The sequence below is a fragment of the Cebus imitator genome, unplaced genomic scaffold, assembly GCF_001604975.1.
Source record: "Cebus imitator isolate Cc_AM_T3 unplaced genomic scaffold, Cebus_imitator-1.0 Scaffold81, whole genome shotgun sequence".
NCBI lineage: Eukaryota > Metazoa > Chordata > Mammalia > Primates > Cebidae > Cebus > Cebus imitator.
Window position 1 is genome coordinate 6,477,793 of NW_016107396.1, and position 27,214 is coordinate 6,505,006.

General features: G+C 39.6%; 1 protein-coding gene across 1 annotated transcript; it reads right to left on the reverse strand.

Moving 5' to 3' along the window:
- Positions 1–460: 460 nt before the first annotated feature.
- On the reverse strand, positions 461–17,700 carry HINT3 (histidine triad nucleotide binding protein 3). Its single transcript, XM_017533334.2, has 5 exons — positions 17,253–17,700; positions 11,075–11,192; positions 5,998–6,067; positions 3,428–3,554; positions 461–776 (listed from the first exon to the last, which is right to left on the reverse strand). Exons 1-5 carry the CDS (start codon positions 17,451–17,453, stop codon positions 744–746), a joined length of 549 nt encoding a protein of 182 aa, XP_017388823.1. The 5' UTR covers positions 17,454–17,700; the 3' UTR covers positions 461–743.
- Between the last annotated feature and the right edge of the window lie 9,514 nt (positions 17,701–27,214).

Genomic DNA, 27,214 nt, shown 5'->3' on the forward strand with positions numbered 1-27,214 from the left:
CTGTCAAGAAATAGCTAAGTTCTTTTTCTCCTTCACAGTAATGAAGGTTCCAATAAAGTAATTTCTATAGTAGTTTATTCTTCATAAATAAATCACTACTGTAATTGACTACTGAGAAATGAAAATATTTAACTTAAAAAAATACAGAGCCCGGGCTGGGCGCGGTGGCTCAAGCCTGTAATCCCAGCACTTTGGGAGGCCGAGGCGGGTGGATCACAAGGTCAAGAGATCGAGACCATCCTGGTCAACATGATGAAACCCCATCTCTACTAAAAATACAAAAAATTAGCTGGGCATGGTGCGTGCCTGTAATCCCAGCTACTCAGGAGGCTGAGGCAGGAGAATTGCCTGAACCCAGGAGGCGGAGGTTGCCGTGAGCCGAGATCGCGCCATTGCACTCCAGCCTGGGTAAAAAGAGCGAAACTCCGTCCCAAAAAAAAAAAAAAAAAATACAGAGCCCTTCTTGATTAACAGAATTTGTCTTAAATAGGATTTTATCTATAGTATCATATATATAAAATCCTTAAACAAGTAATCATTGAAACAAAGAAGTCAGTAACAAAATATTCTTATAACTGTAACACAGATCTCAGGAAATAGACATTCAGAAAAGATTTAAGGCCACTCAGTAATAGCCTCTCATAAAATGCAACAAACCTTAAAATTGCAATTAGACTTAAAAGGGACCTAAACATTACTTCATGCTGAGCCAAAATTAGAAAAATCTTCTACTGTTGACATTTTCATGTTTTTAGTTTTTCAATCAAATGATCAGCCTGTAATTAAAAAAAAAAAAAAAAACTTTAATTCTAGATATCACAGCCTCTATCAAATAATTCTACTAGTATCCCTATTATAATATGCCACATTAGAAGAGTTGAGTACTACATTTTCTGTTCCTAAAAATATCTTAGAAAAAAACCTCTTGGTATAATATAATATCTATATACAATTATTCTACATTGTATATAAATAGGCAGATTGTTGCCTACATTGCAAATTCATTAAGTTTCAAGAAGAAAAGGAAAATAAATATAACAGTAAACTTTTAAAAAGTAAAGTAGAAGCCTAAATGCATATTTTAAGTGAAAGAAGCCAATCTGAAAAGACTACATACTGTAGTATTCCCACCATATGACATTCTGGAAAAGGCAAAACTATAGAGACAATAAAAATATCCATGGTTGCCAGGAGTTAGAGGGGAAGGAGGGATGAATAGGCAGCACACAGAGGATTTTTAGAGCAGTAAAACTATTAGGTATGATGCTATAATGGTGGATACATGTCCTTATACATTTGTCAATACCAATGAATGTTTTAGAGTCAACTCTAAAACAAACTATGGACTGTAGTGATAACAATTTGTCAATGGAGTTCATCAATTGTAACAAATATACCACTGTGGTGTAGGATGTGATAGTGAGGAAACTGTACATGTGGAGGGGAAGGGGGTGCATGGGAACTGTCTGTAGTTTCTACTCAATTTTGCTGTGAACCTAAATCAGCTCTAAAAAAAAAAGTCTATTTTTTAAAAAAAACTTTGTAAACTAAAGTCTTTGAGTTACATCATTTCAGTGTTTTTCTCAATCACACTATATAATCTGGATCATTAAATAAGATTTTTGAAATAAACTTCAATATCTTTATCCTGATTTTTTTCAAAGTCTCATAAGATATACTAACAAAGTCAGATTTAAGAAGAGTTCAGATTCTCAGGATGAACCACATCAACGTATCTTATAATTTTGTACATTGATGTTTTCCAAGTTAAAAAGTCTTTCATGTAAGAAAATACAGTCAAAACATTACAAAAATGTATTTTTGTTCATCTTTTATTATAAAGGTGTAGCTCTTATGGAAAATTAGAAAAAAAAATCCTTTTCTATTACACTAACTTTGTAAAAAAATCAAACCAGCTGCCATGCAGAATGTCCCACGTTTAAAAATTTCAAATACATGCACACACATGTATATATACATATATATGTATCTTATATATTTTTTAATTTTTAATTTTTTTTGAGACAGGGTCTTACTCTGTCACCCAAGCTGGAGTGCAGTGGTGTGATCACTCAGTACAGCCTTGACCTCCTGGGCTGAAGCGATCCTCCCACCTTAGCCTCTGAAGTAGCTAGGACTACAGGCATGCACCACCATGCCCAGCTAATTTTTATATTTTTATATGATTTAAATAAAATCATCTAGGCAACAAGTTGAAGAAGGGATAACATGTTTGAAATATGAAGTTTCTAGAAATTAGATACTTAAGTGATACCATTCATTAACTAATGGTAAATATATACTATTTGATGATTATTCTTATATGGCAACTGTAGATCACCTCATCATTATGGACACATAAAATAGCACCCTGGTAAGTTTCTGGTCAATTGGTCATAGAGGGACCAGAGTCACTTAATAGCTATGGGTTGACTTTCAGACCACAGGTGTATAAACAGCAGAATTCTACACCACTTTTTCTTTAGCAAAGCAGAATGCGGTAATTTTTTACACTTAAAACTTTGGGCCAGGCACAGTGGCTCATGCCTGTAATCCCAGCACTTTGGGATGCCAAGGCAGACATATCACAAGGTCAGGAGATCGAGACCATTCTGGCCTGCATGGTGAAACCCCATCTCCACTAAAAATAAAAAAAATTAGCTGGGCCTGGTAGTGCACACCTGTAGTCCCAGCTACTAAGGAGGCTCAGGCAGGAGAATCGCTTGAACCTGCGAGGCAGAGGTTGCAGTGAGATGAGATCATGCCACTGTACTTTAGCCTGGTGACAGAATGAGACTCTGTCACCAGAGTTTTTTTTTTTTTTTGACCACAGATCTGGTAGGTGATGCTACTACTGCAACTCTTTTTCAAGAAGTTTAAACTATCAAACAATACAAAAACTTAATTTCTACAATAATGATGGTATAACAATAGAGGTAGCAGGTAACATTTCCTGACTACTTACTATTGCAAGGTACCGTTTTAAGTGCTTTACATATAAGTTATCTCATCAACTCTCTTATCAACCCTAGGTGTAGGCACTGTTACCTATACACAGGTAATAAAGACTTTGAGCCTTAAAAAATGTAAGTAACTTTCACATGGACCCTCAAATAAGCAATGCAGCCAGAATTTGAATCCAGATCTGACTCAAAAATCAGAACTCTGAATACCATGGTTCTCTTATATTGTATCCACTACCTGCAATGAGAAAGACTTAGCCATAGCTTTTTTTTCCTACAGACTGATGATCTTGAAAATCCCCCAAATTAAAAATATTATTTGGATATGTGCAAGTAGTATGTTAAAACAGGTCATCAAGCCTATGAGAGCTATAAGTGCCTAATGTTGGGAAGAAAAAACTACAATGAAAAGGACAAATATTTTAAATATTTTTGTATGCTGCTGACATAACAAGAATACTCACTGTGATAAACCAATAGGAATTGACTCTATAAACCAACTTGGATAAGAAGCCAAGCTGATCCACTGGTGCCAGAACATGAAGGTGCAAGTGGGAAATAGAACAGAATGGAGGCATATGAAAACCCATCCTAAAACAGAAAAGGAAGTGATGATTGACAAACCAGTTCTACAATAGTTTAAAGTCATTTTTCAGGAGAAAACACGTAAATATTAACGAGATCCAAAATAAGTACCTAAGGTAAACAGACTGTCACAACTCTTTTTCCTGTTTCTCTTTATGCACTTCAGAGGATTAATGTACTTCCTTTTCTTTTCATGTTGAAGTTCATAGTAACATAAGCTCATCATCAAGGAAGGCCTTAACAGCATATTATGCCTCAGTATAATCTTTATGAATTCTGAGTTGGCATAATGCCTTATCACTTCAGTCCTTATCATCTTAAGCTTTCAGTCTCTTAAAATATGCTCTTGCAATGAATTTTTTAAAACATCACTGGACAGTCAAGTAGCAGTGTTCCTTTTTTCAATACACAGCCAGTAGATGGCATACGTTTTCTTTTAATAAAGTTCTCAGACATTTCCTACCAAACCAGTATTTCAGTAGTGAGATTAATTATGTCATCATAAAAAAAACTGTCATCATCACATAGGTTTCTTGTTTAATACTTAAAATTAGTTAGATGATAATTATAATTATGTTGTTTCTAAAAAATACACGAGAATTCCTTTAAATGGTTAAAAAGTTTTTAAAATATGATTTAAACTCTTAAAAATAAGCTTACAAAAAGTTGTGCAAGTCCACCTATACTCAGCAGGGCAAAGCACGCCTGTAACAATAATCAAAGCCTAGAAATATTTGCCTGTTCAAGCTATCAGTGAGTGGGAGTGTGGAAGTGAGGCATAAGAGAAGTGCTATACTGCAGCAGTGATCCTCTGGGACTAGCAATGTGGAGCCAAATATGCAGTACATACTTTAAAATTCTCACCAATACCTAGAAGAGGAGACTAGGTTTTCCTTCTGTGAAAAAGAAATATAATGTAGAATCAAGTAATCTGGAAGCTTGAAGCAACTCAAAGTTTCATTCAATCTTTTCATCTTAAAGATGGGGAAGCCATGATCCAGAAAGTTTAGAATATTTCCCAACGTCATAAAGTTAGATAGTCATGGAGCTGGGGTTGAGACTCAGAGCTCTTGATTCTTTGTCCACTGTTCATTCTTCTAATAAGCATCCTATGACTGGGAAGGAAATGTGTGGCTTCTGGCCAAAGGGTCTCAAACAACATCTGCTGCTTGTTATTATCACACTTGGTAATGCTTAACAGTTTTCAGAGGATTTTTCACACGAGAATCTCATTTGCACCTACCATTAGACAGAGCAGGTATTATCTTGGAAAGGCTAAAACGGCATGTCTAAACTAATACAGACAGTGTAAGAAGAGTACACCACAAGTAGCATGGACAGCATAAGAATTCAAGCCTATTCTGAATTCTAGGTCAAAAGGGTTAGAAGTGATCCCCATTATACCTACTTGTGTCACAGAAGCAAAATGATAAATCTTTTAAAAAGAAAAACATTACTTAGATAAATTAAAACATTTTAAAAGGCTGACATGATGGCACATGCCTGTAATCTCAGCACTCTGGGAGGCCGAGGTGGATGGATCACTTGAGCTCCAGAGTTTGAGACCAGCCTGGCCAACATAGAGAAACTCTGTCTCTACTATAAATACAAAAACTAGCCAGACATGGTGGCATGCGCCTGTAATCCCAGCTATGTGGGAGGCTGAGGCAGGAGAATCACTTCTTTTGAGACACTGTCTCAAAAAAAAAAAAAAAAGTTGATAAACTGAACATCATGTACTTACACCAGAGTTTAGCAGACAACAAATTCAAGTTAATTTCATATTAGAATTATAATAATGTTTTTAAATCATATAAAATTTTATAAGAAAATTCAACTTGCACACAGTTTTATAGGAATGCACATATTGAACAAAGAAAAGTAGACATGCTGGCTGTGGTGACTCACACCTGTAATCCCAGAACTCTGTGAGGCTGAGGCAGGAGTATCACTTGAGCCCAGGAGTTTGACACAAGCCTGAGCAACATAGGGAGACCCTGTCTCTACATAAAAAATTTAAAAATTAGCTGGGTGTGGCAGTACTCGCCTGTGGTCCCAGCTACTCCGGAGGCTGAGGTAGAAGGATATGGTAGTTTGGGAGGTTGAGGCTGCAATGAGCCATGATCACACCACTGCCCTCCAGCCTGGGCAACAGAATGAGACCCTGTCTCAAAAAATTTTTTTTGAAAAGTAGACCTGTAACAATTTTACCTACCCCACTGCTCATATAGACTTGTCTGTCCAAACTATAAGTGGAAATTATTGGAAGATATTGAGACACAAGAGGAAGTTTCATTAAATTTATACTACCAATGAACTATATTCTCACTTTCAGGAAAACTGTATTTATCACAAACTGCTACCTCTGTTTCCATTTTCCATGAAGAATTAACATTTCAAAAAAAGTCAATAATGTATAATATTGGTTTCCATCTGGAAGTATACACACCTCACATTTGTGAAGTCAGTGAAATTATTCCTTTCAAGAATGGTTTTTCCAACAGTTACCATGTTCTCAACTGTAAGAAAAGACACAACATTACACTAGAGGAGATATTAAGTTCACAAACTGCCATTGATCTTCACTTAATGGCAAATGGGTAAACATTTAAAGACACATTCAGGCCAGGCACAGTGGCTCACCCCTGTAATCCCAACACTTTGGGAGGCTGAGGCAGGAGAATCACTTGAGCCTAGGAGTTTGAGACCAGCCTGGGCAAAAAAGCAAGACCTTGTCTCTACAAAAAAAAATTTTTTAAGTAGCCCAGCATGGTGGTGCACACCTATAGTCCTAGCTACTTGAGAAGTGGAGGCAGAAGAATTTCTTGAGCCCAGGAGGTTGAGGCTGCACTGAGCTGATTGTGCCACTGCACTTGGCCTAGGTTAACAGAGTGAGACTCTGTCTCAAAAATAAATAAATAAAATAAAGACATTCAGTAGCTTTAAGTCACTGAGAAGTCTGCTTATCAACAACTGAAATGAAGTTTCAAATTGAGCCCCAGTGCAACATCACTATTACAAAATTTCACAAATAGGGAGATTTGGGGACAGCTGTTGAAAAGTATTATCAAGTGGCTGTTTAGGACATCTGATCATATGAGGACTAACTCTGAGTGTAAGAAGACCAAGTAATTAAACAGAAATTGTTTGATTTACAAACATTGCATGTTCTCACTCATAGGCAGGTGTTGAACAATGAGAACACATGGACACAGGGAGGGAGAACTACACACTAGGGTCTGTTGGGGGGAAATAGGGGAGGGACAGCGGGGGGTGGGGAGTTGGGGAGAGAGAACATGGGGAGAAATGCCAGATATAGGTGATGGGGAAGAAGGCAGCAAATCACACTGCCACGTGTGTACCTATGCAACAATCTTGCATGTTCTTCACATGAACCCCAAAACCTAAAATGCAATAATAAAAAAGAAAAAGAAAAAGAAATTGTTTGATTTAATAAGACAAGAAAATTCTGAATTTGTCTTTGAGCCCAAATTAAGGATATGGTATGCCTTCCAGACAGGCTATCCTTGACTAGCCAAACATTTGTATAACAACTCTGGCTTCCAAATTCCATTTGCTTTATCATCTCTCTTCTCTTGGTGTTTTATGGTCTTCAGGTGGGAATAAACCTCCCCATCAGAAAAATTTTGGTAACCTGGGATCTTCAAAGCTCAATGCCAAACGTTAGGCCTCTGTAGTTTCTAAATGGTGTAATCGTGTGTTTGAAAGAGAAAGAAGTAAAAAAATCTACAGAGGATAGATGATATATTGAAACTTACAAAATCATTGTTAATGTTTACTTCTTTAAGTCAGGCTTGAGCTAGGAGATTGCCAGCCTTCCCTGACTAGGCCAGTACCAAAGAGTCCAAAAAAAAGCTCCAAACTGCTTCAAGCCCAACTATATCTTTTTTTGTAATTTGTTATTTTTCTAATTTAATTCCACTGTCTTTAGAAAACATATTTATAAGATTTCAATCATTTGATATGTATTGAGCCATATTTTATTGCTCAGAATATGGTCAACTTTGGTGAACATATGCTTTTTAAAAAACATGTAAGCTGTATTTAAGAAAAGATATTTAAATGTAAACTACAGTCATATTCCTCAATAGTGTTATTGAACTCTTGCATATGCTTATTATTTCCTCAGCTTTCTAGATTATATCAAAATTATTAATTTGTAACAATTTTTAGTATGTAAATATTCAAATATAACAAAAGCAAATAGAAAAATGTAATGGAATCCTAAATACCTACCAGCTGCTTCAAAATTAGCAACATTTGATTTGCAACAGTTATAAAAACTAGTTATAACAACAGCCTCTATTCTCTACCTTGCTGAACATAAATTGAAAAATTCCTAAAAAGCTAAAGTGTCAAATCTAAGAAATAGCTACAAGAATGAAAATAGAAACTTTTAATAAGCAAATGAAATTTTTCAATAATTCATTAGCCTAAACATTAATGAACTACACATGAAGGTTTTCCATCAAAGTGGTTTCTTACTCATCTTTTAAAAATCTAGCCCAATTGATCTATCATGTAGGCTACCTTAAAATATTGACCAAACTAATCCCAGACCCTCATGACAAAGGCTTTCCAGATTTCAGAAGTCCCAGCCAGAGCAATTGGGCAAGAGAAAGAAATAAAAGGCATCCAAATAGGAAAAGAAGTCCAACTATCTCTCTTCACCAACAAGATGAGTCTATCCCTAGAAAACCCTAAAGACTCCACCAAGAGGCTCCTGGAACTGATAAACCACTTTAGTAAAGTTTCCGGATACAAAATCAATGTAAAAAAAATCACAAAAACATTCAAACTCAGAGTCTCAAATCAAGAACACAATCCCATTTACAATAGCCACACACAAAAAAATGTCTAGGAATACAGCTAGTCAAGGAGGTGAAAGAACTCTACAAGGAGAACTACAAAACACTGCTGAAATTATAGATGATACAAACAAATGGAAAAACATTCTAGGCTCATGGATTTGAAGAATCAATACTGTTAAAATGGTCATATTTCCCAAAGCAATCTACAGATTCAACACTACCAACACCATTTTTCACACAACTAGAGAAAACTATTTTAAAATTCATATGGAACCAAAAAAAAGCCCAAGTAGCCAAGACAATCCTAAGCAAAAAGAACAAAGCTGGAGGCATCACATTACCCAACTTCAAACTATACTATAAGTCTGTGTAACCAAAACATCATGATAGTGGTACAAAAACAGACACATAGACCAATAGAACACAATAGAGAACCCAGAAATAAAGCTGCACATCTACAGCCATCTGATATTCAAAGTTGACAAAAATAAGCAATGGGGAAAAAGACGCCATATTCAATAAATGGTGTTGGGATAGCCAGTTAGCTACATGGAGAAGAATGAAACTGGACCCCTATCTTTTCCCATATACAAACATTAACACACGAGGGATTAAAGATTTAAATGTCAGACCTCAAACTATAAGAATCCTAGAAGAAACCCTAGGAAACACCATTCTGGACATCAGCCTTGGGAAATAATTTATGACTAAGTCCTCAAGAGCAACTGCAATAAAAACAAACTGACAAGTGGGACCCAATTAGAGAGCTTTTGTATAGCAAAAGAAACTATCAACAGAGAAAACACATAACCTACAGAATGGGAAAAAGTATCTGCAAACTTTGTATCTGACAAAGATGCAATATCCTGAATCTGTAAATAACTTGTTAAACAATTAAACAACTAAAAAACATCATGAAATAATGGGCAAAAGACATAAACAGATACTTCTCAAAAGAAGACGTACAAGAGGACAGCAAATACATGAAAAATGCTCCACTAATCATCAGAAAATGCAAATCAAACCCACAATAAGATACTATCTCAACACCAATCAGAATGGCTATTTTTAAAAAATAAAAAAAATAACAGATGCTGGTGAGGCTGAGGAGAAAATATAACACTTATACACTGTTGGTGAGAATGTAAATTAGGTCAGCCACTATAAAAAGCAGTTTGGAGATTTCTCAAAAAAATTAAAATAGAACTATCATTCGACCCAGCAATCCCATTACTAGGTATATAACCAAAAGAAAACAAGTTATTCTACCAAAAAGACACATGCACTTGTATGTGAATCACAGCACTATTCACAATAGCAAAGGCATGGAATCAACCTAGGTGCCCATCAGCAGTAGACTAAAGAAAATGTGGTACATATATACCATGTAATACTATGCAGCTATAAAAAAGAATGAAGTCATTTCCTTTGCAACACCACAGATGCAGCTGGTGGACATTATCCTAAGTGAATTATACAAGAACAGCAAACCAAATACTCCATGTTCTCATTTATAAGGAGAGTCTAGACACTGGGTACTCATGGACAAAAAGATGGCAACAATAGACACTGGGGACTACTAAAAGTGGTAGAGAGAAATGGGGGCAAGAGTTGAAAACCTAACTGTTGGGTTCTATGCTCACTGCCTGAGTAACAGATCATTTGTATCCCAAACCTCAGCACCATGCAATATACCCATGTAATAAACCTGCTCATATACCCCCAAATCTAAAATATAAGTTGAAATTATTTTTTAAGGCAGATTTGAAGTGAGGTTAGAAATATCTTAGAAAATGGTAAGTAACAAGTCACAGAAGACATGAGTAGGAAAATAAAGAATGATATTCAATAGACAAGATTCAGAATCTGCTTTTCAGAAGCTAGAAGTTCATCTCTAAAAACTCATAATTAAAATTTGGTGCTAATTCATCTTCATAGGAGATTATAAGGCAGGTACCAACATGATCTCACTATAAGGCAATATGAGCTAATTTGTCATGTTATAAGTTGTTTATCCTTTTTCATAGCACCTTTCATTTCAGAGTCAAGAAAGTCTATCATTTTAAAAAATCATAAAAATAGGCCAGGCCTGGTGGCTCACACCTGTAATCCCAGCACTTTGGGAGGCCCAGGTGGGTGGATCACCTGGGGTCAGGAGTTCGAGACCATCCTAGCCAACATGGTGAAACCCTGTTTCTACTAAAAATACAAAAATTAGCCGGGTATGGTGGTGTGTGCCTGTAATCCCAGCTACTTGGAAGGCTGAGGCAGGAGAATCATGTGAACCCAGAAGGCAGAGGCTGCAGTGAGCCAAGATCGCTCCACTGCATTCCAGCTTGGGTGACAGCGAGATTCCATCTAAAAAAAAAAAAAAGTCATGAAAATATATTCTCTTTTGGAGAGTTTAAAGGTTAAATAGCATGACGTCTGGTGTTTGCTTCAAAATCACTGTGAGAGAAGGTTAATATATTTTTAAAAATTTTCCATGAGTTACTAAATGTGGAAGCTGTGTAATGAATACATGAGTATTATACTATTTATTTTTGTATGAATTTAGAATTCTTTATAGTGAAAATTTCAAAAAGTCATAATGCTCCTTTTTCACAGTACTTAGCTAGACTTTTTAATCTTCACTACCATCACTGATACCAACTGAAGATGATATAAACATGAAGAATACTGCCACCATCTTACCCAGTTCTACTTGATCTTTCCTTAGAGATCTGCAGTTTCCAATATGCTTCTTTGGCACCACAAGATAATGATGAGTTGCTGCTGGTTTGATATCTTTGAAGCAAACTAGGTCCTCATTCTAAAGGAAAAAAACATTTGTTAGTGAATTTTTAAAAAGAATTTCTTAATGCTGTTCTGGCATGACTTAAATAGCATTAATCTCAGTCTGACAGAAAAATGATACTTATGTTACAACTAAGCTCCACTGGGCAATTTTATAATTATGCATTAAGTTCATAATGCTTCCTTCATGAGATGCTCATTTATTCTGGAGAATAAAAAGACACAAAAGGCAATTTCAGGGAAACAATTATGAGTGAAGTTCACTAAAACTTCATTACCAATAATCTTAGAGTTTATTATTTCATTACACATTTCTCCATCCCTACCCTAAGGTTTTTTTCACTCTTAATACATATTTTTAAAGGTTTGGCTACAGAATCACAGCAAGATAAATTCTTTCCTACATTTAATTTTTTTCTCAATGCAGCATTTTCCTCAATTATAGAAAGAACATCAGTTAGCATGTACATGTCCAGGGATTGCATTTTTTAAACATTTTAAAAGTAATTGTATCCAAATACTTTGTACTCGCCACTTTACAGTATTAAATAGACTGAAATGCTGAAACAAATTCCAGTATATTGTACTAATTTATGGACCCACTATAATACATGTATGGCATTTTCTGGTTTATATTACTCCACATAGTAATCTACAGAAAAAAGGAAAGGAAAGGAAGAAGAGAATGTTTCAACCTATTAACATTCAAGTTTCAAACTTTCCTAAGAGAAAATCTATATTCTCTTAAATAACCCTATTAAATATCTAGTAGTGAATAAATTATTCAGTATCTGATTTTAATTCATTTTCATTTAATATAAAGTAAAAATGAATTAAAATCAGTATAAGCAGAATTTCCCTTAGAAAAAAAATCTCTGAATGCAATGCTGCTCAATAGTTCTCTATTCCAAGAGCCAAGATTTAATTCAAACAAGTGCCTCACATCCATTCTGGTAATTCTTGTTATCCTAAGATAACAAACATGACAATTACATATCAATTTGAATCCATTTTTATCATTTTTATTATGATTTTTCTGTCTAGTAGTAAAATTAAAAATTGATATCCATGGGATGTTTTAGAAAAGGATAAGGTCAAGGACTACAATGCTTTTGATTGTTTAAATTTTTCCTTTTTTTCTTTCTTTGACACAGGGTCTCTCTCTGTAGCCCAGGGTAGAATGCAGTGGCACATTCACGGCTTACTGCAGCCTCGAACTCCTGAGCTCAGTCGATACTCCCACCTCAGCCTCCCAAGTAGCTAGGACTACAGATGCACACCACCAGACCAGGCTATGTATATGTATATTTTTTGTAGAGATTGGGTCTCCCTATGCTGCCCAGACAGGTTTCAAACTCCTGGACTTAGGCAATCCTCCTGCCTCAGTCTCCCAAAGTGCTGGGATTACCATTATTTCTTTAATGCTTCCAGCTCAGAAACAAAATTGGGGGTCAAATCTAGTACAACAAAATTGCCACAATCATACTTCCCAGACTGATTCATAACACAACAATGTTATATATCTGCATTTCCCCTCAGTTATGACATTAAATTTTTAAAATCCAGATGTAATTCTTTCTGGTACAGAATACAACCTGGTTAGAACTAGTCTGAGATGACGTAGTTGAACTCTACCTCACAGCAGGAATGACACTTCTTTAGATTAATAAAGCTAGCAAGTGCCTGTCTAATGGCTAGCAGGAGCTAAAGAGGTTCCTAAAAATCTGCTCTCTCATACTAAACTCAGCCATAAGAATGAACCAAAATGCTTAGTTTTGTCTTCTAACGTCTATATTAAAAGGTTTTGTTTACTGTCACATATAAATGGTTTATTTTCCCAATCTTAATTTCCCAATCCCAATCCTAATAAAAACTACCAATCAACATGACTCTCATCACCAGAAATAGATAAAATTCCTGTGAAAAATAAAGAAACTTGAAGTTTTAGCTAGCCTACACCCTGACTGAATTAGATTTTCACTAACCTTTCTGAAATACTGAAACTAGCTCTGATGTCACTCTCTCTTCCATTCCTACTGTTGACCTAGGCATCTTTTACATGCTTCATCTTAAGAAAAATGATCCTTATTCCATAATACGCTGGCAAAAAACATAAAATTATATATATATTCTTTGCAACATAATTCATGATAGCAAAAGACTGAAAAATAAACCAAATCTTCATAATGCATCTGGAAGACTGGTTTAATAAATTATGGCAAATCCACACAATGAAGTATTGTGTGGCTGTAAAAAGGAATGAGGATGATCTTCATCTATGTATGAAATTGTTTCTATGATATATTCAAGTTTAAAAAAGAAATAGCAAGGAGCAAGAGAGTGGTTGGCCTATCTTTTGTGTGTAAGAAAGAAGAATATAAATACAGACATATAAATACCTATTTACTCAAAATAGAAGGATACACAAAAAGTTTTTAAGTTTCTTATGGAAAAAGAGAATATGGATAAAGAGATGACAAATGGATGTCAGATTTCTCCAAATGTAACTTGCTTTACAATTTTGACTCTGAAAACATGTAAATATTTAACATGTATATTTCACACTTTACAAGAAAAAAAGAACAGTCCCTAAAAATCAAAAACAAACAAAAATAAATGACCCTAACTATATGTCATGTTGGTAGCATAATCATTCCATTCAAAGGAAAGAATGATTTCAAGTGACTTGAAGACACAGTATTTTGACTATCCATCCCGAATGACATGAACTAGAAGAGCATTTTCGTTCCTGCACTCAATTCAGATCATAGGAAACCTCAAGTATGGGGCATGCCATATTCATCTTTGAACTCCAAGTGAATAACACAAAGTATACCTGCAAAACTGCTGAAAAAATAAATGACAGACGCTTCATAGAAGATAAAGTTACCGATACACTTGCTTGCCATAACTTCTTAACTATGTCCCACTACACTTCTATAACACCCACTTGGCAAGACCCCAACCCTGGGTCCAACTGCCTACCTTGTGTAATCTCAGCCTTAGGCTGCTGCTGCAAAGGGGACAGAAAAATCACACAACTGAGCAGACCGCTATGACCTTAAATTGAATGTCCTCAACCTCACCTGACCCACTGTACAATAATCCTTGTTTCCCTAATTCTCTCTACCAGACTTCAGAGGAGCTACTTCAAACCTTTTACTTGTAAATAACCACATGACTGCTCCTTCTCCTCCTTCAAGGCTTAACCCAAATGTCACCTGCTTAGTGCAGATTTTCCTGACTAAAATTTTAAAACTACATCCCCTTCCCCTTTATTTTCTGCCATCTAATAAACTATAAATTTTACTTATTTTGCTTATTATCCTTTTCTGCAACTACAATGTAAGCTCCATAAGGGCAAGGAGTTTTGCATGTTTTATTTACTGCTGTATCCCCATGCCTCCAACAGTGCCTGGCACACAGACTCATTCAAACATCCAGTGAGAAATGAGATTCCTTTTTCCCAGGAGCAACGTTCTACCCCCTGGGCCATCTTAAACCTCTCACCATAGGCATCTTCCCATTGGGATTTGAACACACGAAAGTCTTCACTGTTTTAAAAAGCTTTGTCTTAATCCCCAACTTTTCCTGTAGCCACCATTCCATTTCCCCTCTCCCCTAGATTGCCAAATTCCTGTGAGAGTTGTCTGTATTTGCTGTCTTCACTCCTTCCTTCCCCAAGTTCTTCTCAATCAACTGCTCTGTCTTTTGCTTCACAGCTTCATGAAATTGCTGTACTCAAGGTCAGTGAACATCACTTTGGGGACACAACCAGTCCTGATCTGACTTGGCCTCTCTGCAAGGACATACAAGGGTCACCTAACCCAGATTTGAGGACGAAAGCAGGCTGATATTGCTGCTGACAATTCCTTTCTTCTTGACATACTCCCTTCTCTTAGCTTCCCCATCTTTCCATTTCTCTGTTCCCTTTTCAGGTCCTCTTCCTCTGCCTGTCCCTTATGATGTTTGTGTTCTTTAGAGTTCTGTAAAGACCTCCCCTTCATTTTTTACCTCCTGGGTGTTCCCACTGCTTCCCTTCTTTTTCAGTTTCCATCTATAAACTGACAGTTCCTGTAATCTGAGTTAGAGATACAGATCCCGCTACAGGGTTCTAGACCATCCAACCATTTAAAGGACCTCTCTGCTTAGATGCCTCAAACTCACCTCAAACTCCACGACTCCATAGCTGAGCTCATCACTCTGCTACTCCCCTGGCCATCTTTCCTTCTCCCACGTTCCCAGTCTTAATGAAATGATATCACCTCTACCAGTTTACCCTAGCCAGAAACCTAGAAATCATCTTCGACTTCCCCCTTTCTTTTCCTTATTCTCTTATAGCTAAATCAGAGTTTCTAAGCCTTGGCACTTCTGATATTTTGGGGGCTGCATAAATCTGTTTTGTGTGTGTGTGTGTGTGTGTGTGTGTGTCGGAGCGGGGGCTGTCTTGTGCACCATACCATGTTAATAGTAACTCTGGCTTTTATTCATTAGTAAGGTGCCAGAAGCAACATCCCAATAAAGTATCCCAAGACACTGCAAAATGTACTCTGGGAGGGCAAAATTGCCCCCAGTTGAGAATCACTGACCTATATCCACTAACAAGTCCTGCCTCTTTTACCTCCTGAATACTGTATCTCTTAAAGTGATACACTTTTCATAATCTCCTCTACCACATTCTCATTTCAGACCATCATCAGGGTAGATTACGCCAATAACCTCCTAACAGGTCTCCGTACCTCCAGACTGGTCTCCTCCAAATCATTCTCCACAATGGTGCCAGAATGACCTTTCAAAGATCAAATCCCTTCCTGTAACTTCACAACGTCGTCCTCCCAACCCACCATTAAACATTGTGAACATTCACCTTGCTCTTCAGATAAAGACAATATTTCTTCATGTGAATTCCATCACACTTAATAATCTGGCCCCTTGTTTACCTCTCCAGCCTCGTCTTTCACTACTCATCCTCTCAAACTCTATGCACCAGTTAGACAATTTCTGTTAGTTTTTGTATTGCACAAACTGAACCTCTGGGTGGGGTGGGGGTGTCTCTCTACCTGGGACACTATTCTCTCCAACTCCTCATCTGATCAACTGCTACTTATTTCTTCATGTCTCATTTCCTCTGGGAAGCCTTCCCTAACGCCTCAGATCTGGATTAGATGCCACTCCCACCAGCTTGCAAAATGCTGTAGAGCCACCTGACCACAGCAGGAGGCATTGTAATTGGCAACCTCTTCTGCATACATTCCGCCCTTTGGACTGTAAAATCTGGACACAGTCTGTCCCTTATCTTGCTCACCAAACTCCCAAACAAGGTGCTTAGAAGGAATTCTATTTATTTTTAACAAATAAAGGAATGATTACTACAAAAGACACAATCTTTGGAGCTAATTCTCTCAAAAAGTTGTTTATACATGGACAAGTAGGACGAGCAGAATGAAGTGTGTACCAGTTACCCGTTTAAAAATATCTGGGCAAAGTCTTCATGCTCTGAAAATGTGCACGCATCCCACCTGACAGTGAAATTAAGAGGCAATTCAGTAATAGTTTGACCTCAGACCCACTCCCTCCAGACTATTTTCCGCCAATCTAACAAACAGATTTTCACAATTATCATTACCTATTTTCTACTAGTTCTCTCATCAGTAACGGTATTAGAGTGTTCAGGATTTCAAATCAGTATCTTGAAGGTGGGCGAGAATCCTTGTAATGAAAGCAGAGGCCACAAACTGCTATTTATACCAAGTACCCGAGTACCTGCAAATACAGGCCAAAGTGTTCGGCCCTGTCATTCACTCTTTGACTAGGGGACAGCAAAGATATCGCTGGAGCAACGGCCCGTCAGTCCCCTGGCAGAGCGTCTGTGCTCAGCACCCGGCCCCCGCAGAAAGGCCTGGGGTGGGCGTATCCCCAGCTTCACCGAGCTCCATCCACACAGAGCGGCCCTGCCTCGGCCAGCGGAGAAGCGACCGGGATCCTCGCACCCGATCTAGCCCGGTGAGGCCTCTCCGCCCGAGCTCCGAGGGACCGCCAGGTCGTCACCCACCACCGGCCGCGCGTCGCCGCTCACCTCGCAGTGCAGGAGTTCGGTGCCTGGGTCCCGCCGCCCTGCGATCCGGCAGAACACGCAGGTGCTGTCGTTGTCCTTGGGCTCCGGTGATTTGGCGGCGGCTTCGCAGGTCCCCACAGAGGAAGCCGTACGTTCTGTAGTCTCCGGGGCCTTAAAGTCGGGGTCCAGGCCGGCGCTGCGGTTCACTCGTTCATCCGCCATCGCACCCGCCCTCGCAGCCTAGAGCATTGGCCTCTCCTCGCAGGCTCCCCGTCCTGCACCTCCTCCGTTTTACCTCGAGGCGTCGCCTCTCGCCTGGCGCTGTGCGGTGAGCCAGGCTGAGGCGAGAGGGAAGGAGACGCAGTGCTGAGCTTCAAAGCCTGAGGCTGGCCTCAAAACCGGCTGCCACTAGAAGGCGCGCTATGGCGCTGCCGAGAGTCGTCCCGCCCCCTGCGCCTCGTTGGTAATGACGCATAACGTCCTCCGAGACGCAGAGCGCGCCGCGAGACGCGGTGATGTCACCGAGGCGCGGGAGCGTGCGGCCTAATGGAGGATGTTGGGTATTCTGGATAGGCTTTCTTCAAATCCCACAGCATAGCGTATCCAAATATTGTATTACGCTCCCGTTTAAAAAAAAAAAAGTTTTTAAAAGTTTGGTTTTTAAAATTCATAAGTTTTTAAAGAATGAACAAAATTCCTAGAGCCTTGTTTTCAACAGACATCATGTTTGCTGCATTTTCAGCCATGGTAATTATAGGCGTTTTCGCTCCAAATGTCTAAAACTGACCTTTACATCTCTGGACTTTCATTGTATTTAACAGCACAGCTAGATCAAAATAATGACCTTTTAAAAAAATCTCACATTCATCATATACAAGTAAATGTTGAGTCCTATAGTTAATAGTTTGAAATATCCCTGAAATTCAATGCCAGTGCCTCATAATGCCTCACCTAGACCAATGCAATCACCTTCTAACTATTTCTTGATTTTCCTGGCACTCAGAAAAAACCTTCAGTAACTATGTGCTCAAAGAAAAAGTACCAGTTTCTTAGCTTGGTGTTCCAGGTGGACTCTGACCTCAGCTTTTCATTTTGTGATTCTTCATTCACACTTGCTGAGCATCTAAAACATGCCATATACGTCCCTAATTGTCAAAATAAGCAAAGTTGTCTTTATACCCCTTTTAGAGATGAAGAAACAAATTCAGACTTGCCCAATCCCACACAACTAATTAATAGTGACAGAGTTTAAGATCAAGATTTGTCTAACTCCAAAACCCACCAACCTTTTGACACAGAACTGCTTTTTTAACACCAAAAAATTTTTTGGACTCCTCTCCATAGTAATTTTACCCTTGGTATTTGCTGATTTGGAAAATACATCACAAACCAATTGGGAATTCAGTGATGATTTTTAATGAATTTATGTAGTAATAAAAAGTGGTTTATATGATTTTGAATTGTTGTACCTATTCATTCAAGACATTTTTAATTCCTTTTTGTAGTTGGCCACTGGATTATGGAACCATTGCAATAGCTTCACTGCCCCTCAGCTCCCCAAAGCAGAGTTCAAAATCAATACATTGGACCTTTGCCAAATTTTAGTATTCAGAATTTCCATGCCTTTACTGCACCATTACACCACTCTGCTTTTATTCAAACAGTTCCCTCCAAAATAGTCTTGTTTCCACCTCTTCACTTCAAATTTTACCTTCCCAGACACCCCTCCAATGCTACCTCCTTCATGAAATTTTCTTTAATTAGCGAAGCTGAAATAAGCACATCCTCTGAAGAATTCATATAACAGGTTCTGTTGTAGAATTTGTCTCTTTGGATCTTCTCTTATCGAATTTGTATATTTTCTTGTAGAATTTGTCTCTTTGTGTCTTATAGCTATTTATGTACATATTTATCCTGCTAGAAATTGTTTCTTGACAACAAGAATGGGTCTGTGCATCTTCCATAATGCCTAGTACAGTGTTGCGCATGTAGGTAGAAATTTAACCATTTTCTAATGAAGAATGGTTAATAGCAAGGTCACTGCATGAGCGTGTTCAGGTTTCACAATGTGCAAGGATACCACAGATAAGAGTGTGCTGATTCATATCATACACATATATTAACTTGCAGAAAAGCACAGACAGAACTGAAGATTCCAGGCTAAGTTCTGGAGCAATGGAGAAATGATGTGTATATAAACCCCCATTGTGTACATATGGCCACACACACTTAGGAGACCATTCACCTACATACTAGGACACACACCTGCATAAGTTGCATCTTCTGGCTGCACTCCTAGTGACACCTGGGATTGCTTTTCTCACTTGCCTGGCACTTTCCAAGGCTTGCTTCTCCTTCCTCAACTTTGAACTTGATATCGTTGCCCACCTTGGAAGTGAGGGGAGGAACATGAAGTACTTGAAAATTGTGTAGACGATGTGTTCCTTTTGGAAGCAGGCAGGACTACTGCCAATGGGTATTCTGGATAACCCTCCTGAGGGACAGCCATTCCAGTTCCATAACAATATACTAACTTAAATCTGCTTGTGAAATCAAGTGCTGTTTGCTAATTTCACAGGAGTACCATATGGGCTAGCAGGAGCCCTGCTTCAGAGCAGGCTCTGGAGTCAGACTACTCTACAACTTACCATCTGTGAAAACTCGGGCTATGTTATTTTTCTTTCTCTGCTGAGACACAAATTATTTATCTTCCTGTGCTGAGGTTTTCTGTTCATTCATCTATAAAATGGGGATAATAATGATGCCTAATGCATGATCGTGTTGCAAGTAGAATTATCACAGGATCCTACAGGTAGCGCTTCGCAATCTGGAAACCTCTGTGGCCAGAGGCCCCTCTGCTTGAGTTTTGCTCATGCCAACTGGGCTTGTTCCACCCACTCAGACCAGCAGGCTGTGCTCTGCTCACACGACCGGCCCGGATCCCACATCTGCCAAAGGCAAGCCAGGTGTGGAGCTGCAAGGGGTGTGTGAGCGAGTGCAGGGTTCCACCACTGCACACAGCCAGGCATGCTGGCTGCTGCAGTGGGGCAGGCAGCTCCAGGCACCTGCACGGGTGCTGACTCCATATGAGGCTGCGGCTGGATCAGACGTACTGCAAGTGGCTTCTGCTGTAGGCACCAGCATCTGGACATGGGGAACATGGTGGCGCCGGAAAGCTTGGAGACGCCAGGAACCACAGAGCCCCAAAGAGGGCATTATAGTGTGTCACAGTCCTGGCTCAGGGAGCCCCAAGGTCTGTGCTCCAAGAAGGGCCACAGCTCTTCTCTCCTCGTCCACTATAGTACAGCAAGCAGGGGTTCATGTTTCAGGTGGGGTGTGTTTCAGTCCATTTGTGTAAAGGCTCTTTCAGTCCCACTGCCTGCCCTGGTCTGTCTGGCCCATGGCTCCTGGGCTGGCCCCGCCCAGCCACTGCTTCTTGTTGCATGGAGTGGCCACCTGGCACCAGCAGAGGGCAGGAAGGCTATATAGTGTTACAGCTCTGGCACAGGGACTTCAAGGTCTGGGCCCCCAGAAGGGTTGCTATGCTTCACTCCCACAGCTAGTACCATGCCACTGCCCCCCACTCAGCAAACTGGCCAGGAAAGTGTTGTAGCCCCTTATGCTCCCACCCGCAGCTCAATGAGCTGGCCAGGAAAGTGTTCCAATTCCTTTTGCTCCTGCCATTCAGAGGGTCCCAAGTTCTTGTACCGCATCCAGGAAGAATGAGGCCAGGTGGACAACTGGAGGGTGAGCAAGGTGGAGAAGAGCTTTATTGGGTAACTGAACAGCTTTCGGCAGAGAGACTTATAGTGGGTAGCCCTTACTCCAGGTCATGGATTTCACCCAGAGCTGGCAGTCGAAGCCCCAGCTGGCTTGTCACTGGGTATAAGTTGAGGTTTCACCTGGGACCCACCCCTTCCCACCTAGAAACCTGTCTGCCTCCTGCCACCATCAGAATGACACATCATGATATCACCTTGTTTGAAAGTAATTTAGAATATGTATATAAATCTGATTGTTATCAGTAACAAACTCTTAAGAGCCAAATTTGAACATTGCTTTTCCCATCACTCATGAATCTATTTCTCTGCTCCTCTTTGCAACAAAACTCCTTAAAAAAGGTATCTGTTTGCTTCCCAATCTGTCTTCTTTTCTCTCTCACACTGCCTCCTATTAGACTTTTAGTGCCACCACTTGATCCAAACTACTGTTGTCATCAGTGACTGTATTACTAAATCTAATGGTCACTTCCAAGTCCTCGTCTTTTCTTTTCAGCAACAGTTGGTCATGCCCTCTCCCTTGACAAACTTTTCCTCTCTTGGTTTCCTGGACATCACATCTTTTTTTTTTTTTTTTTTTTTTTTTTTTTTTACTTAACTGGCTGTTCCTTCTGAGATTTCTGTGCTATGGACTCTTGATCTGTCACCAGGCTGGAGTGCAATGGTGCAATCTCCACTCACGGCAACCTCCTCCCTCCCAGGATCAAGCGATTCTCTTGCCACAGCCTCCCAAGTAGCTGGGACTACAGGTGCCCGCCACCACACCCCGCTAATGTTTTGTATTTTAGTAGAGACGGGAGTTTCACCATGTTGGCCAAGATGGTCTCGATCTCCTGACCTTGTGATTCACCTGTCTCAGCCTCCCAAAGTGCTGGGATTACAGGCGTGAGCCACCGCGCCCGCCGGTTTTCTTCTCTTTAGCTACATTAACTTCCTTGGTTGTCTCATGCAGTCCGTGGCTTTAAAGACCAAATATTTGCCAATAACTCCCAAATTTAAATCTCTAGTACAGATCTCTTCCCTGAACTTCAGACTTGAATATCCAAGTGTCTATTCAACCACCCCATACACATGTTTAGTAAATGTTATAAATGAGCCCGAATGAGCTACTATGGGGAGAGCTCCTCTCTCACCCCACCAAAACATGCTAACATCTTAGCTGAGGGAAACCATTCTTCCAACTGCTCAGGACAAAACCTTTGAAATCATTCCTGACACTTCTCTTTAACTACTAGCCAATCCATGAAGAAATTCTGTAAAGTACGTTTAGGCATTGCTGTTATCACTACTATCACTTTTGACTGAGCCACCATCTCCTCTCACACGAATCATTTTGTCAACCTCCTAATTCGTCTTACTACTTCCAACCTTCCCCTCCACCCCCAATTACTGTCTAGTCTCAGCACAGCAGCTGGGGTGACCCTTTTAAAATGTAAGCCAGATCATGTCACTTTCCTGCTCAACATCCTCCAGTAGTTCCCTAGCCCATGAGAGTAAAAGCTAAAGTACTTACCTATGAGGGCCTATAAGTCCCTACCGTGTATGCCACCTGCCCACCCTTTACATTCTGACATCAGCTGCCACCAACATTTCCATCGCTAACCCTGCTGCAGCAACACTACTCTCTTTGTCGTTATTTGTATAGGCCAGGCGTGCTCCTGCATTTGAGCTTCTGCAGAGGGCTCCCTCTGGCTGTCCCTCTGCTTGGAACACTCTTTCTACCACTAGTCATATGGCTTACTCCTCTCATCTCTTTCAAGTCTGTGAAAGACAAAACACAGCTGGGCATTAGCCAAATTGGTAAAAACATTTTTTTCAGTAACTACTGACAGAAAGGGATAGAGTTGAGCTCCATTCTGATTTGTGCAGAGGGGATTGGGTGTTTAGAAGAGAGAATGGGGTGAATGGGAGGGTCAAAGAAGTGTCAGAGAAGAGAAAAATTACAAAGGGTTGGTCAGTGTAAATGGGATTAGGCCAACTGTGTCTGCTAGCTGGCAATTATCAAAATTAGGTTCTATCCTCCCACAGAGACTTGGGAGACAGGGGCCCTGTATCAGTCCGTTTTCATGCTGCTGATAAAAACATACCCGAGACTGGGAAGAAAAAGAGGTTTAATTGGACTTACAATTCCACATGGCTGGGGAGGCCTCAGAATCATAGCAGGAGGTGAAGTGCAGGAGGAAGCTGAAGTGGAAATCCTTGATAAACCCATCAGATCTCGTGAGACTCATTCGCTATCACAAGAACAGCACAGGAAAGACCAGCCCTCATGATTCAATTAGCTCCCGCTAGGTCCTTCCCACAACACGTGGGAATTCTGAGAGATACAATTTAAGTTGAGACTTGGGTGGGGGCACAACCAAACCATATCAGGCCCTATCCCTCCTGATAATTACATTGCAAAGAAATGGCTGTCAAGTCCTTGAAAAAGACACTTCTGAGTTACAGGAGATACAGATTCACCATTGTGAGCCCTTTAAAGTAAATGCTCTAAAAAGAAAGGCCAAGGGCCTATCATTAGGAGTTGACTAGAATATACAGTAAATTCTTCCGGCAGCACTGGGCTTGGTAATTCAGGCATCTGTGAGGAGAATGGGGGCAGTGGGGTCATGTTAGAGATGTGGTCTTATGCTGCTAGAAGCACTGCTGCAGTTTAGTCATCTCCCAGTGTAGAGGTTTGGGCAGAATCATTGCATGCCGAAACTTCTGCAGCTCTCAAGTCTTTGCTAAAATGTTTCTGTCTCAATCAGGTGAATCTGACTACCCTCGCAACCTACACCCTCACCCTCACCCTAGGTACTCCCTTCCCCTTTAACTGGCTCTGTTTTTTCCATCTCGTGCATTAACTTCTACATATTTAAATATTTAATATTATATAGTAATATGTATTACATATATTGAAGTCCTCGTATTCAGCTTACTATGCTTATTCATTTTCATTATTGTCTGCTTCATCTCTATTGAATGGAATCGCAACAGGAATTTTTATCAGTTGTGTCTATTGTGTTCATCGACATATTTTCAGTGCCTGTATGTGGAGTGTGAGATTTAGAGAGTAATCAAGGACAATTCTAACATTCTTAATCTGAAAACTGGAAGGTTGAAGCTGCTGTTTACCAAGATGGGGAACTCTGTGGGAAGAGCACTTTGGGGATTGGGCAGGGAAGATCAGGCATTCAGTTTGGGGTATATTAATTTGAGATGCTGTAGCATTCTGTTTAGGCGAAGTCTCTTGCAGTAAATAACTTCAGGAAGATCGAGGCCCTCCCTGGCATCCCCATGTATCAAAACCAGTTCACGACCTGGTACTGGCAGATGTCTGTGGTCTAGGTGATCGGCACCTGGACTCTGGAGGGTTCAATGTTTTACTTTGGCCAGAAAAAGGAGAAGCCGCCAGGTGAGGAAGAAGAACAAAAGGATGTCTCCACAAATAAACTACCCAGTGAACTATCTGAGCCCCCAAAAGGGTTTTATGTGGAAACAATTGTCACATATAAAGAAGATTTCATTCCAATTACCGAAAAGATCCTCAACTATTGGAAATCATGGACTAGTGGCCCTGGGGCAGAATCATGACTGGCTGCTCAATTCTGAAAACCAGGACTTGGTTTAACATTTAAATTTGATAGATGCCTTGATTCTCATTTTGTGTTTGTGAAGAGTGTATATATTTAATTTTGCTGTAAAATGTAATCACTAATAATATGCAATAAATATTTTCGTGAAGGTAAAAAAAAGCCAACTTCAAAAATCTTAAGGCTTTAAAGTGAAAAGGTTTATTTCTTGCTCACTCACATTTGTGTACACGGCAGGTCAACTGGGGCTTTGTGGAGTTTATCTCATGACCCAGGCTGAAGGAGCAGCCTGCATCTGGAATGTTTCTGGAGTCAGGACAGAGGGAAGAAATAACACAATGGAACCACATGATGGCTTTTAAGTCTTCTTCTCAAAAATGACTTAAGTCACTTGCACTGCATGTCATTGACCAAAGCAAATCCCACAGCCACCCCTGACATCAGCAGAACAGGGTAAATATAATGCTGGCACTGGAAAAGGCCACAAATATTATGAACAATAAATAATACACTCCACTACAGATGCCTATTTGGTACATCTAAGTGACAATGTCATTAGTAATTGGACATATGAGCCTGAGGTTCAAGAGAGCAGTCCAAACTGGAGATACACATTTTAGAATTTTCAGCATATAGTACACTATTGACATTCATAAACTTAGAAGAGATTGCCAAGGGGGTAAGTAGAAGTAGAGAAGAGAAAAATTCCGAGGACCAAGCATGGAGGAGCACTCTAGCATTGTGAAATCAGAGAAATGAGAAATAATCAGACGTGAATGAGAAAACGTGTCCTATGACACAGGAGAACAAGGAGAGAATGGTGTCCTGAAGGCAAAGAATGTTTCAAATAGGAAGACATGATCAACTATGCGAAAAGCCACTAATATAATAGGACAAGAAAAAGGAAGATTCAGAATTGAGCAGAGGTCATTGGGAAAGCTGATAAAAGTAGTTTTAGTGTTAGAACTGGGGAGAAAGCCTGATTCCTGTTGGTTTACGAGAGAATGATAAAAAAGGAATTTAAGTCAGTAAGTCAATCACCAAAAAGATTATTCACAGGAAAAAAAGAGAAGCTACATAAAAAATATCAGAGACTATGAGCTACACTGATAAAGGCCAGGAGAGGAGCGATGCTGGAGTGGCTTAGTAGAGTGACTGTTACAAACTCAAAGTAAATACACATCATTCATGTTAAGTTACTCAGGTGTCTCCATTCCTTGAAACCTCAGGAAACTCAACTAACTTACCATTCTTTCCCCACCAGTTTTCTAACTCCACCTTTATCACATTTAAAAAAAATTTTATACACTTGCTTCAGTTTGCAAGCTTTATATCCTGATATGTTGATTCACCTGTTAATGCATTGTTAAATTATTCTATTATTAATTATGTGCCGTTTACATTTTATACCTGGGACAGATGCTTTTCAGATGTTCCCGTCAGCTCCCAATACTTATTCTTATTAGAATGTAAATTCCCTGTGGGTGGAACATGGCCTTCTTTATCATAACATCCAGCCTAGTATCTGGCACACTGTAGGCAGTGGAAAAACATTAATTGCAGGAAGGGATAGATGGATTGTACATATTAGAAAATGGACAGTGAAATCTGATTTTCTCAATGGCATCACTAATGGCATAGCTACTGGTATTGTTCTTTCAATTTCACCTTTTCATTTTGTCGGTTACTTCTCTCCCTGATGCTAAATCCATAATACTCTTTTTCTTGCTGCTTCAAGTACCAGTTGATATCAGTATTCTGGATGGAGCTGTTCCTGGCAGGCTGCCATGAACCTAAGAGGCTGCCTTGGCACAGAGGCTCAACCTAACTGATGGCCAGTCCTTTCTCAAGAGCATCTCAGGGCATATTCTCTCAGCGGGAAGCTCCTGGCTGGGCCTTACCCTTAGAAGGGGATAGTGGATGCTTCTAGTACAAGAGATAAGCTCATAATGACAGTTTTGACAATTGGCCACCATTTCAGGGGCAAAACAATTAGATATCTTCTTTATACCATGCACTCAGATATGCTTCTGGTGAGATGAACTATTTAAATGTAACAACTGAAACCAAAGAACTTTTATCGGTTTCTTTAAAATGTAGGCAAATATTTACTTTGCCTTAAGGGTGGCAAAAAAAGGGCCTACATGCTCAAAATGGATTCCATTAAATAAATTACTGATTGATGTAAAATAAAATTTTTATAGTATCTATAAATGTCAAAAACTGCATTGAAAAAAAAGTGGAAATTTGGGTGGAAATATTGCAGCATGCATGAGGAACAGGATTAATAAACTAATATGGGAAGTGTTCTTACAAGACAATGAGAAAGAGTTGAGGCTGGCCCGGTGGCTCACGACTGTAATCCCAGCACTTTGGGAGGTCAAGCCAGGTGGATCACTTGAGGCCAGTAGTTTGAGACCAGCCTGGGCAACATGGTGAAATCCCATTCTACTAAAATTACAAAAATTAGCTCGGCATGGGGGTGCACACCTGTAGTCCCAATTACTCAGGTGGCTGAGGGAGGAGAAGCGTATGAACCTGGAAGGCAGAGGCTGTAGTGAGCCGAGATCATGTCACTGCACTCCAGCCTGAGCAACAGAGTAAGACCCTGCCTAAAAAAAAAATAATG